The sequence below is a fragment of the Dermacentor silvarum genome, chromosome 7 (assembly GCF_013339745.2).
Source record: "Dermacentor silvarum isolate Dsil-2018 chromosome 7, BIME_Dsil_1.4, whole genome shotgun sequence".
NCBI lineage: Eukaryota > Metazoa > Arthropoda > Arachnida > Ixodida > Ixodidae > Dermacentor > Dermacentor silvarum.
In genome coordinates, this window is record NC_051160.1 from 76,701,232 (window position 1) to 76,713,443 (window position 12,212).

General features: G+C 44.8%; 1 protein-coding gene across 1 annotated transcript; it reads right to left on the reverse strand.

Annotated features, from left to right (window-relative positions):
• Window positions 1–2,173: 2,173 nt before the first annotated feature.
• LOC125946811 (uncharacterized) lies at window positions 2,174–11,534 on the reverse strand. Its single transcript, XM_049670893.1, has 4 exons — window positions 11,225–11,534; window positions 6,269–6,385; window positions 2,740–2,823; window positions 2,174–2,252 (listed from the first exon to the last, which is right to left on the reverse strand). Exons 1-3 carry the CDS (start codon window positions 11,477–11,479, stop codon window positions 2,740–2,742), a joined length of 456 nt encoding a protein of 151 aa, XP_049526850.1. The 5' UTR covers window positions 11,480–11,534; the 3' UTR covers window positions 2,174–2,252.
• Between the last annotated feature and the right edge of the window lie 678 nt (window positions 11,535–12,212).

The following is a 12,212-nucleotide window of genomic DNA, read 5'->3' on the forward strand; positions in this document are numbered from 1 at the left end:
CTGCGCTTCCCTTCACTTATTACCCATTCACTAACTCTAATGGTCCATCGGTTATCTATCCTACGCGTTACATGTCCTGCCCAGCTCCATTTCTCCCCTTAATGTAATTAGAATATAGGCTATCCCCGTCTGCTCTCTGATACACACCGCTCTTTTCCTGTCTGTTAACGTTAGGCCTAACATTTTCCGTTCCATCGCTCATTGTGCGGTCCTTAACTTGTTCTCGATCTTCTTTGTTAACCTCCAAGTTTCTGCCCTATATGTTAGCACCGGTAGAATGCAATGATTGTCCACTTTTCTTTTCAAAGACAGTGGTAAGCTCCCAGTAAGGATTTGGCAATGTCTGCCGTATGCACTCCAATTCATTTTATTCTTCTGTAAATCGTCTCGTGATCCGGACCTCCCTGTAATTATTTGACGTAGATAAACGTACTTATTTACAGACTATAGAGGCTGACGGGTGATCCTGAATTCATGTTCGTTTGCCAGGGTGTTGAACATTACCTTTGTCTTCTGCGTCTGAGCTGAACACACAGTAAATGTCTAGCCAAATCTATGCAATACTTTCATTCGGCGCTGACTAACACCGAGAGTTTTTCGTCGGCCTCATCACGTGCACCCTCGGGGAGTGACGTCGGCATCGCTGCTCCTCACGTCAGCGTTTACGAGATGCCTTGTAGCTGTCAAGATGCGGTTCTAGTGCAAAGTATCAGCTTCCTAGAATGGCGCGCCGCGCCAACATATTGTCGCTGTGTATTGTTAGAACACCGGCGAAAAGCTACAGCGCTGGGCTAAATTTTGCTATCGCGCTCAATACTTCGCTCTCCTGGCGAATTTGTCAAATATGTTTACGAAGCCCGATTACCAATGACAGCGTTCGTCTGTACACAAAGATGCAGTGACAGTGCGAAGACACGAGCTTTTTTTTTTTAAAAAGAAACAACGTTGGTGTGGGTAATTGCTCTAGGATCCCGCAAAAAGCATTGCATGGAAAAACGAATTGCACAGTGTCAATTCCGCGCGCCACCGTTTTTCATTCGTTCTGGGACGTCATTCTCGGGGCATCACTCTCAGATATACTTTCACTCTCGCGAGATCTCACGAGACTAACGGTGGACGTGTCGGCGCCTACGAGCGACAACGCTCCTGCCACGCCGTACATCGCGCAGTTGGCACAGTGCCAGGAGGCTACGGCCCGTGGACACCTAACGTGCTATATTCCATTTTGTACTTAGCAGGCAGTTCTGCGGATTCCACGCAATTAGCGCGCTCGTAGTCGTCTCACTCTACGTGTTTCGCAGGGAAGGTTTGGTTGCATAGCATTAGAGTGACATGTTCTAGTACACTCTAATAGCATCAAATGGACCATTCAGCTTTTCGCTCAATGGCCCATTTGATGCTATGCAATCAAATGAAAGCCGGCGTCTGTCGTCCGGATAAACGAAAAGCGGCACCAAAGTTTTCATTGTCTGCGACGCCACGTCACAAGTGCGCCTCCCGGAGCAGAGCGGGCGAAAGAGCTTTCTAACTGCGCCTAGGTAATGTCAAATCAAAACTCGCCAAGCAGTTGGCCAAGCGTCTCAACCCACTCACTTGCCCGCGAGGAGTTCATAACTCGCAGGACCGCTAAGCGGCTTTTAAGTGCACATTAATGCTTTCGCATTCACAACTCATAAGTGCTTAGTTGTCCTCCGATATTTTTTTTATCTACGACACTTCCTAAAGAACAAACGAATTCATATTTTACAACTACAATTTGTAGACTCAAGTTTAGGCCAAATTACGTACTGTTTGTGCACCTTTATGCTTCCAGTATGTGACGTATTTCATTTTGGTCGCGAGTGCAAATGATGCGCTCTGGCCGCTAGTCGCAGAAATATGCCACTCCGCTCCTTTGGTGGCAAATAGGTTTTGACCGACGCGTGTAATGTAATCAATACGTCATATTTTCAGACAAAGAAGTATGAAACGCACCATCTTTTGGTCGCCGTTGCGAACAGTGAGAGAAATCTCTCTGAACTTCGTTGCGTTGCCTGCCAGCGCTTAAAACGGAGTGTAATGTCACCAAATATTGTGAAAGTGAGAGAATCTCCGAAAGTGATCGCCCGACAATTCCGCCCCTTTTCAAAAAAAGCAGTACTCCTTGGTAAGTGTTCATCACACTTTATTCATTCCTAAGTCTGCGGCTCGCGCCTGGCGCTTTCGCACTTCAGGGGCCACAAAAGCGGAATCTTGCTTGGCAGCATGTCAGCCTGAAATGAAAAGGAAATTCAAATTTAACAAACCTACTCGTGAACGGGCTAAACATGTAAGAGTAAATTTCAGTAGAGGTAGTTCATTAACCGGACTTCCAGCTAGATGAATTGCTTGATTTTCTATTGTATGAATCGGGAGAGAAGGTTGTCAGTGTGCTTATATTGATGACCATGGGCGTCGGCAGGGGGGTTCAAAAGGAGCACTTGCCCCCCCCCCCCCCCCCCCCCCTCCTCACTACAAAATCCTGCCGACGCCCATGTTAATGACCCAGAAAAAAATTACTTTTTGCATATGTTAGAATTGAACGTGACCGGCGGCACTTATTCACTGTTAGGTCGCAAAGTAGGTGATATCCGCGTCGTGTTTTAGTGAAATGATGGGGTGCAAAAGACTTCCTGTGAAGCTACTAGACAAACATAAATCAAAGGAAAAAATGCATGCGTTACCGTTTGCAGACGCTGCGCTAATGGAATCATTACTTACCTACATGAGTGGGTTGCACCAAGCGGTCTGGAGCATAGTAGTGCCTTGAAAGTATTTGAATTTTGCCTGGCACAGCCCATTTGCCTGGAATGAAAGAACATACGAAAATCTGAGAAGCACATTTGGGAACGCAATAATAATTTACGATGATTGTCGTTGGCAGCGAAGCTACTCGTTGGTAGACTGTCTCAACGTCCTCTTAGTATTGCCGAGCTTCTGGTCACTTGGCTAAGGCAGCTTCACTTGCTGTGTCACTCTCCACTAATAATCGAGCCGCTTCGTTTGAAGCTATGGCTGGAGTGGCACACAACAGGACAACTGGAAACGAAGGTGTAACACATACCGAGTGCAGGTATGCTCCCGCCACCGGTAGAATGACGTCTTTGCTGATGCGACAAATTATAGCAGGCGTGAATCATGCACATACTCCACAGGAGGTGACGTAATAGATGCGCTTGTCTTGCTTCATTGCATGTTCTACCCTTACTTTGTCTTTACATTAAAAAAATCTTCGTCGTTAACAGTTAGCTTACTCTACACTACACTCATCGCCATTTTCTGTTCTCTAGGCTGAAGCCCCGGCGGCAACAAGATCCTTCTGGCTCTCGAAGAAACTATACAATGAATGCTAATTGAAATAGTATAACTTCCTTTATAATGGTTGAATAACATTAATCGCCTAACCTGCATGAATGTTTGGGAGGCATAATTATTCGGCGAGTTTTAACTGAATAGGCAATTGAGTCCCATATCGAGGGAATGGATATGCTCCTGCACACGGGAATGAGCACGGATGGTGTCCTTGAGAGATTGGCCATAAAATGAGCGTAGATACAGCCACGCCTTGCTGTTCACGATGCGTCAGTTTTTTTTAAGAATTCCTAATGAATGGCGACAGCATTTTTTGCGCACCGAAATCAGACAGAAACGATGCGACCGCCTGAAACCACCGTTTTTTTTCCATCTTGGTGGTTCATTTTCGACGGTACTTCTACTTCTGTGTTGCATAGATTGTGACACTGCACCTTGCTCGACCGCCGCACTGACTTAGCCAATCAACGTGCTCTTATAGTGGTATCTTCGTTAACTTATCGACACAGAATGAGACCCACAGCTGGTTGCTTTTAAGATGAATTCTCAGCACTCCACTTGACAGATGAATTATGAGGCTGAAACTCTGGAAGGCAGTAATACTGCTGCAGTATGTGCGTTAGCCAGCCTACCGGGCGATAATCTGCTAGTGCTCATGACATTGATGCGTTGCGCAGGATTTTGCTCGTTCTCTTCGGGCGACGTTCCGTTTGAAAACAGCGCGAAGGCATGAGCGACCCTGCACACGCCTGACTAGCCACCATAGCGTGGTGTCTCAATATCAGAGCTGCAAAAGGAGAAAAGCGAAGCTGTTAAATTCCCAAGGAAAGTACGAAAAATTAACGCACATGAAATTCAACAACACGTTGCGTCGTGAAGCAGCGACAACTTTGGGATACAGGCACCTCGCAACATGCAGAGGAGTCCTGCGATTCTCATTTTATCCCACCTGTGTCACCAATATCAGCCGCTAGGATTACGAAAAAATAAATAAAACGAAACATTTTCATAACGTCCCTGCACCTTCGAAAAGTAGCGACAGCTGCCGGCAGCACCTGGTGGTTTGCCCAAGGGAAAGAGCTTAGCTACAGTCTACTTTGGGAAGTTGAGGACGTTAAATGCCTTACCTTGATTGACACTATTTCGTGCCTCAAATCAATGGGCACTGGGCATTCATTTGTGAACCAATAAAGTGTTTCTCCTACACCATCACTGTTCAAATAATTTCTTCCCTTGAATCATGTTCATGCAGAGATTTGGTTTGCCGGTAGCATGCGCTATATCATAGAACAATAAAGAACTGAAGTACGAGTGTACAATAATGAGGGCAGTGCAGCGCAGAGAACACTTCAAGGTAGCAGCCTCACAATTTCGAATTCTTAGCACATAACTAAATAATATCGGAGTACATAAAGAAGTTTTATTCAATTTGCAAAACCTTGCATGTTATCCTTGCAAAACTGAAAATATTTGCTTACTTATTTTATGAATAAAGCTACAGAAATGCAGTATCTCCACATAAAAGAACGCTTGTGGTCATACGAACTTTTTAGCAGTTCTTTCCAAGACGGTGGTGTTGCACGTGAGCACAAAGTAAAATAATATAGACGTACTGAAAAAAAAAAGCCTGACGACAGGGAATACTACTTTGACGCCCTAATTAACCGCACTCTGAAGACAACAGTCCACCGGGTAAGGCCGTTATTTCGCATGACGATTTAATTTATATTTACTTATATACGTTTCCATATTATGCTTTGGGACCAGTGAGTTTACTAGTGACATGAAATTGTCACATTGTCTACGCGAATTTGGGACAAGCCAATTCAGAAATTATCGCTTGAATGTAGATGCCTCATACATTCAATTGTGGCCACAGTATAGATGCCCAAACTAATGCAGTCTTGAAAAACGGCTAGCCAATTGGTTGGTAGCTGACAGATTTAAATTTTGGCTTGAAACGTTCAGTTCGTTCAGCATAGGGGCTCTCACTAGCTGAAAGCGCATGTTCCGAAAACGTGTAATACTATTATCACTTATATCTTTGCAACCGTACCATCCACGCGCCTTACTTTGGTATCCATGTGTACAGGAAAGAAGGAGTTACTCGAGGGTGCATATGTCAGTCGTGGAAGTGGAGCTTATGTCGCGCCACGCATGAGGCGATCAGAGCTAAAGTTAGCCTTATCTCGGCAGTACGTCTGTTTATCCGATCGGAAGTGGTCATGTATCAGAGAGCTCGCTTTCCCATAGTAGGCGCAATTCATCAAAGTAAAAAATGTGCTTATCAGGAGCTATAAGGCTTCATTATCATCAGCCCATTTCGTTATAACCACTGCAGGACGAAGGCTTCCCCCCGCGATCTCCAATTACCCCTGTCCTGCGCTAGCTCATTCAAATTTGCGCCCGCAAGTTTTCCGATTTCATCACCCCACATAGTGTTCGGCCGTTCTCGACGGCGCTTTCCTTCATGATAAGGCTTAAAGGTGGGCGACTTATTGCATAAATTTGGTGGTTGCTTGCCAATGGCACCCCTGCGTTTGGCACTTAGGGTCTTAAAATCGCATGGTGAGACTCGGGCAGAGAGATAAAAGGATGCCAATTCGCGCCCACCACCTTTGCTCACGGCTTACCCACTACAAATTGCGAGCGAGCACGATTGATATTAGGCCCTAGGTTCCCCACAAACTTCACGAAAAATTTTACATGTAAACTTGCGTCAATAAAAGTCACTTGTGTACTTGCTTGCGTCATTTCTGTACCCTAGTGCCCATACACCCTGAGAAGCAAGGACAAGGTGTTTCATGCATCCTACTGCTAGTACGTGCCGGATACAGCCTACCTAATAAATTATTTTTTTTCTCGTTTAGCTTTTCTCTCTTCTGCAGAAACATCCCTCAGACGCGGCTACTATATATACGTTCCTCGGTATTCTTACCTGGTAGTCAATTGGCAGGCACTCTTTAACGGAGTAGTCGCGTGGGATGACGCAGTTGCTTGGAGTGGTTAGGAATTCCACTCGGAGGACGAATTCCTTCGACAGATCCCTGTAGTTCTATGAAGAAACCCAAAATAACAGGCACGTCATGAACAGGATTGCTCTGACGTCTCAATAGCTCGTACATATGTGGGCAAAGGTCTAGGTAGGGTGAAAGGGAGTCCTAGTGAAGAGGTTACCCTGAGAAACACACAAAAGGGGGAAATTGACGAAACAAACAACGAATGTGAGTCACTCCAAAACGTCGTCTAGTATTTTGAGCTCATGTTCGTACAAAAAAAAATTTTTTTCACTGCACTGAAAGGTGTGTTTTCTAGGTCACTAAATGGCCAAGGTGGAAGCGCCTCAAAGGACAAAGCATGCTTGCCCAAAAGCCTAAGTGAGTGCCAATGCGCACGATGGTGCCTCGCAACTTCTGTAGACTTATAAAACACTAGTGCTAACCTAAGATAACATAGCTCACTGTCATTTATTAGAATTCGTTACTGCTTTGCTTTCAGTAACGTATTAACATATATCATGCGCAGATTCTGTTTGCAATGCGTACTTTGCAACGAAAATACGGCGATTTTGCACCACGCTAGTGACTTGCGCGGACAGCGGGCTTTACAGTCACAAGTACCATTATCATTTAACCTTGCACTGTAAGCCACTTCACACAGGTATAATGGCTATGCATTAATTAGAAACGTGCAGATGACAGTGACGCAATACTAACAAAGCTTTTACCGGGACTCTCTCTGACGAAAGAGTTTTACCGAGAAAAAAAAAACGGAAGCCAGCTTAGCCTGATCAGTGTGTGAAGGTGAGCTGATTAGCCACTCTTCAGCTTCAAAAGTCAAAGGTCAAGGACAACTCGTGACTGACTGGGACCTTTACGAAGACGCTTTCCCCTTGGTGTGCCCCACACTAAGCACTTTCTTCTTGTAATACATCGTGCATGATCCATGTCGTGCGCATGGGGAGCGACGGATGAAGACATCCCACGTGTGACAAGACTGCCCCTGTATGCACAGCATAGGCGGAAGCTATATACGCTACAAACATAGGGCTCTGGGCAATCATCGCTTGGGACAATATTTGCATCATGGCCAGTTAGCGACCTTGAAAGTACAGCTTTCATGGCAGTGAATTACATTTTATTAGGACATACATGTCCCTCAATACAGTTACAGATCTAGGCTACGTCCGCGAATGATATATCATGACCCAATGGGCTTCTAGCCTGCGACGCCGAAAACACATTGCTAAAATATATGATAGCATTCTTTTTGCAGGAATCCGAGGAGCAAAATAAGCAGTGCATTATATTAGAAATTTAATTTATAGGCTGGAGTACTTAACTATTTCATTGCAAAGGCGGAGTAGTGATAGACGTGATGCATGCTACAGCTGTCTTGAATCCTTCCAACACTTTTAGTAGCGGTGTCTTTCATCACAATTTCAACGCTGCACGCACAGAAAGCCACGCACACCTCTGTTTGCTTTTCATTGCGCCATGATAATGCACCTTCGCATTCGTCGATACTAACGAAACATGTTCAGCGCCAAATGAACTACATGGTTAAAGTCAAACCGAACGATTGTTTGGCGTTGTTTATTGTTCTTTGTGGTATTTTGCACGCGATCAAGAAACTTGAAATTGATACGTTTTTCCGAGGCGTCAGAAAAACTGCAGCGACAAACAAAAAGAAAAAGAAGACACGCCTGAACATTGAAATAAAAGATGGCCTTGCACTACACAGTGATAGTTAAACGGGATAGCTAGTTGCAATTCATTTCTTTAGTGTTTGTGCCCACACACACACACACATGGAAGACGCAGACAGACGACTAGAGGGAAATTTTGTGCCTCCAGTCTTCTTTCCGCTTCTTCCGTTAGAGACGCTAAACATCGAGACTAAATCAATATCAAATATTATTTAAATAAAAACTCGTTTATTTACCCGCCGGGGTTGCTTAGTGGCTATGGTGTTGAGCTGCTAAGCACGAGGTCGCTGGAAAATCCTAGCCACGGCGGCCGCATTCCGATGGGGGCGAAATGCGAAAACACCCGGGTAGTTACATTTAGGTGCACATTCAAGAACTCCTGGTGGTCCCAATTATTCCGGAGTCCTCAACTACGGCGTGCCTCATAATCAGATGGTGTTTTTGGCACGTAAAGCCACACCATTTCACTTTAGTTTATTTGGCCTAAAATGGATGATGGCGAGTGTATAAAATCAATGCCGAAACAATTTCTTTTTTTTTAAAGTTCACTCCGATACTACGTCATTATGACGTCACGGATTTCAAAGTGCATATTCTCGTATTTGGGCTTCTTCTGACATGTAACTTAATGAAACTTACTAGGTTGTTTAGAAAGCAAACTTTGTGGCTTAACGTTAGATACCAGCACAGCGCGTTTTGAAGGATGCCTTAGTCCAGGGCTCGGGATTAAATTTGACCACCATGGTTTCTTTAACGTGCGCCAAAAGCACGCTACACGAGCATTCCGCCTCCTTCAAAATAAGGCCGTGAATTGAACCTGCGACCTCGTGCTCAGCATCGGAACGCCATAGTCAATAAGCCACAGCGGTAGATGAAAATTTATATGGCCTCTCTGAAGGAATATTGACAAAAATTTCAACTACTCTTTTTCACGATCCTTCAAAGCCATTAAACTAGAGGTATAGAAGTACTGGCGAGGTTATTTCGCCCTCCGAAAATGTACTATTATAGCTGTTTCTAATCAAGAGTTTGACCAAAGGCCGCCTGGTGAGGTAATAGCGTCATCAACAGAACAGGTCACTGAGCAATGTGAAAATACCAAAACTTCACGTTTCGACATCTGTGTCTTGTTCAACATCTAGATCCTGAAGGGATCTGTACAGATCGCGAAACATTCTTTTATTTGTCATTTGTCACTGATCTTTTGTAATAATTATACTTTTTTTCACACGGACCAGTTTTCGTTTGTGTACCCTGGATTAGGTTGCGTCACGACTTCATGTTAACATGGGTCATTCCATTCTCTCGATAAGCATCAGGTGCCACACGCGGACGAAGTCACACGAAACGCAGGGACACTGATCTTTTTTATGCCAAACGCGGTCCTACATAACTTTACGGCTGCGCCAGGTCAGCAAGCTTTGTTCTGTGTCATGGCGCCACAATGCTGTCGATGTCGCCGCGTTGCGACTTGTCGAGATGAACCTCAGTTTCATTTACAATGTTTTATAAAAGTTTCCCAACATTCATCCTTGCTAACTGCCATCCTGTCAAAGACGAGAAGCTCGTGGTAGAGCTTCTACCACTCTGGAAATACGTTTGCGTACAACTTTAAGTTGCCGTATTCTTTCACTAATGCAGTTTTAAAACGAGGAGTGAAGGGAAGCCCTGACAAAGAAAGTAGGGTGCCATTGCGCAATTCGGGACCGATAAGTTCCTCGCAGTCGCTGCAGTACCCAAGGTATTCATAACGTACAGACGCCTTAGAACTGCCCGGCATATTTCTGCAATTGCAAGGGTAGCCCAATATAATTAAAGATAGTTTGCTGAAAGAACACTTTCTTAAATAGGAAATTGCAAATTATTTTTAACCAGATATAACAGAAGAGGAATTATGCGAACGATAGTTTTAGAGATTAGGTGTGTATGTAGAAAACCGAGAAATTATTCTCGGCGGTATAGATTTATAAGCGTCATGGATAATGTTAAATTTTGTTCTAGCGTTCAGCATAACATTGAAGAGCCTCAGTGTCGTAGCCCGCAGAACTCGCAAAAAATAGCAATTCAGTAAGTGTTTGCTTTATACACAGCCGATAATCACTGGGCTGTGAAGCCATCTGTCGCACAGCTCGGAAGTCATCCGCTGAGAATGCATGAGCTTTGCGCCACAACGCAAAGAAAGGCATATGCTTTGCGCTGTGCATACTTTGAGAGTCAATACAGAGTAGTGGCTTGTAAGCATGCCTATCACGCTTCACGGAATATCGAGTTATCGGATACGTTTAAGACGCAGAGTTAAATCACAGAATATGCAAACCTATTATTGCAGTGACCAACCTTATTCTACTTAGCCGCGGATGTAAAGCATTGGAAACGGAAGAAATCGTCAACGCGCGGTTGAATTTAATTTTTCTCCCACACAACAAAACAAAAACATGCCTAACGCGTCGAAGTAGAACAAAGTATTACAAGATGTTGCTACCAGCGTGGCTGCTGCCACCACATCTCCGTTAACACGGTATTTCTTGAAGTCTTAAGTTTTACGGACAAGCTGAAACTCTCTAACGCTTGTGTACAGCGGTAGCCAGAAGGACGCATACAATTAGTGTACTAACTCTATAGTAGAAGAAAAGCTAGGCGAAAAAAAAATCGCAACCGGAAAGGAGGCGCCGTGTTGCTACCGGTCATTTTCGTAATGCTAAAGGTAATTAAAATATGATGCAAGAACAAGCATTCACACGAAGCACGTGCGTATACGGAAAATGTGTGAAGTTCAATCCGTATATTATTTAGAGAAGCCGATGGCTTTACTTACGTTGCGGTCCGCGAAAGCGCGCTGTGCTGGCACCTGAACTAGATGGCGCCACCATACCGAGGGAAGCTTGGTGTCGCGTTGGATTGCGCGTCGAGTTTGAAACGCATCTCGTCGTCCGAGACTGCACATCGTAGTTACTTGGCGGCGCCCTTACTGTTACCGAATTCAATGCATCGGCAATATTAGGAGCTTTTTGCCTAGAATGCGTTATATTAACCGTATGGAAGGACACGAGAGTCACGCTGGTATTCTAATATTAATTGTAAGTTTCACACGCTCTCCCATGTAGCACTTGGGCACAGTGCGCATTTACTTGTAACTTCTGAACCACATCCTTGTTACCCGAAAGCTACGTTATGACCAACGCTCACCTGATATGCTCCACGAGTGATTAGAAGCAGCGTGTTGAGGTTGCCGCTGCTCGGTTGGCTTCTGCCTTGCTTTAGAGCTTCGTGTGCAAAGTAGACAAAGCTGCTGTTGCCCCGAAGGTCGCGCGGGTGTGCAAAAGTGCACTTGGTCGGCTCCTCATGGTGAGGGCGATACGGTATGCAGCCTTCAAATATGTCCGGCATCTGCGTGCAGATGACAGCGGCGCTTAGCAGCAGAATCGCGGCCAACTTGAACATGGCTTCTGGCTGAAGGGCGTTGTCTTCGGAGGCAGCAGACTCGTGAAGAGACGGTGAACCGCGAGCCGTGAAAGGTAGAAAGTAAGCTGGCACAAGCTGCAGTGGTTTTAACGCACTGCGCTGGAGTAGGGGGGGGGGGGGGGTGCTGGTTATGCTGATAACAAGTAAGTGCTTATCTTTTGAGTTACAGTGCATTTGTGTAAAAAAAGGCAGTTCTATCATGTGGCGACACACACGCATGCATGCATAAAGTATGTGCGAAGCGGCGGTATGTTTCGCTGACGGGAATTACAGCTTTCGCATACCAGGTTATGGGAAACCGACGTCATGGCGTTTTTATCACTGTGCGCTCCCTCCATCCTCTTTTTTTTTCTACTGTGGGGCAATTGAAATCAATGACATATTCACTCGTGAAAGTGCCTTTGCAGTTGCTTCGCATTTGAAACGTTTGGCTCAGGCACGCATGCAGCTGGTATTTGCATCGCAATGCAATGAGTGTAGACAACGCGATCATGGTGCGTTATTCGTAATAGTAAAAATAAAAAGAAGTTTTACGGGCGTAAAACTTAAACGGGACAAAGAGATCAGAGCACGCAGTCAACGAAAACGCGCTTGATTTTTATTGATACCAGCGTCTGTAAAAAATATTCTTGTGCGCTTTACGTACGTTCTACTCTAGCCTTTTATCTATAGCATATTAAACAAAAACGTCCACCACCACGGCATATATGAA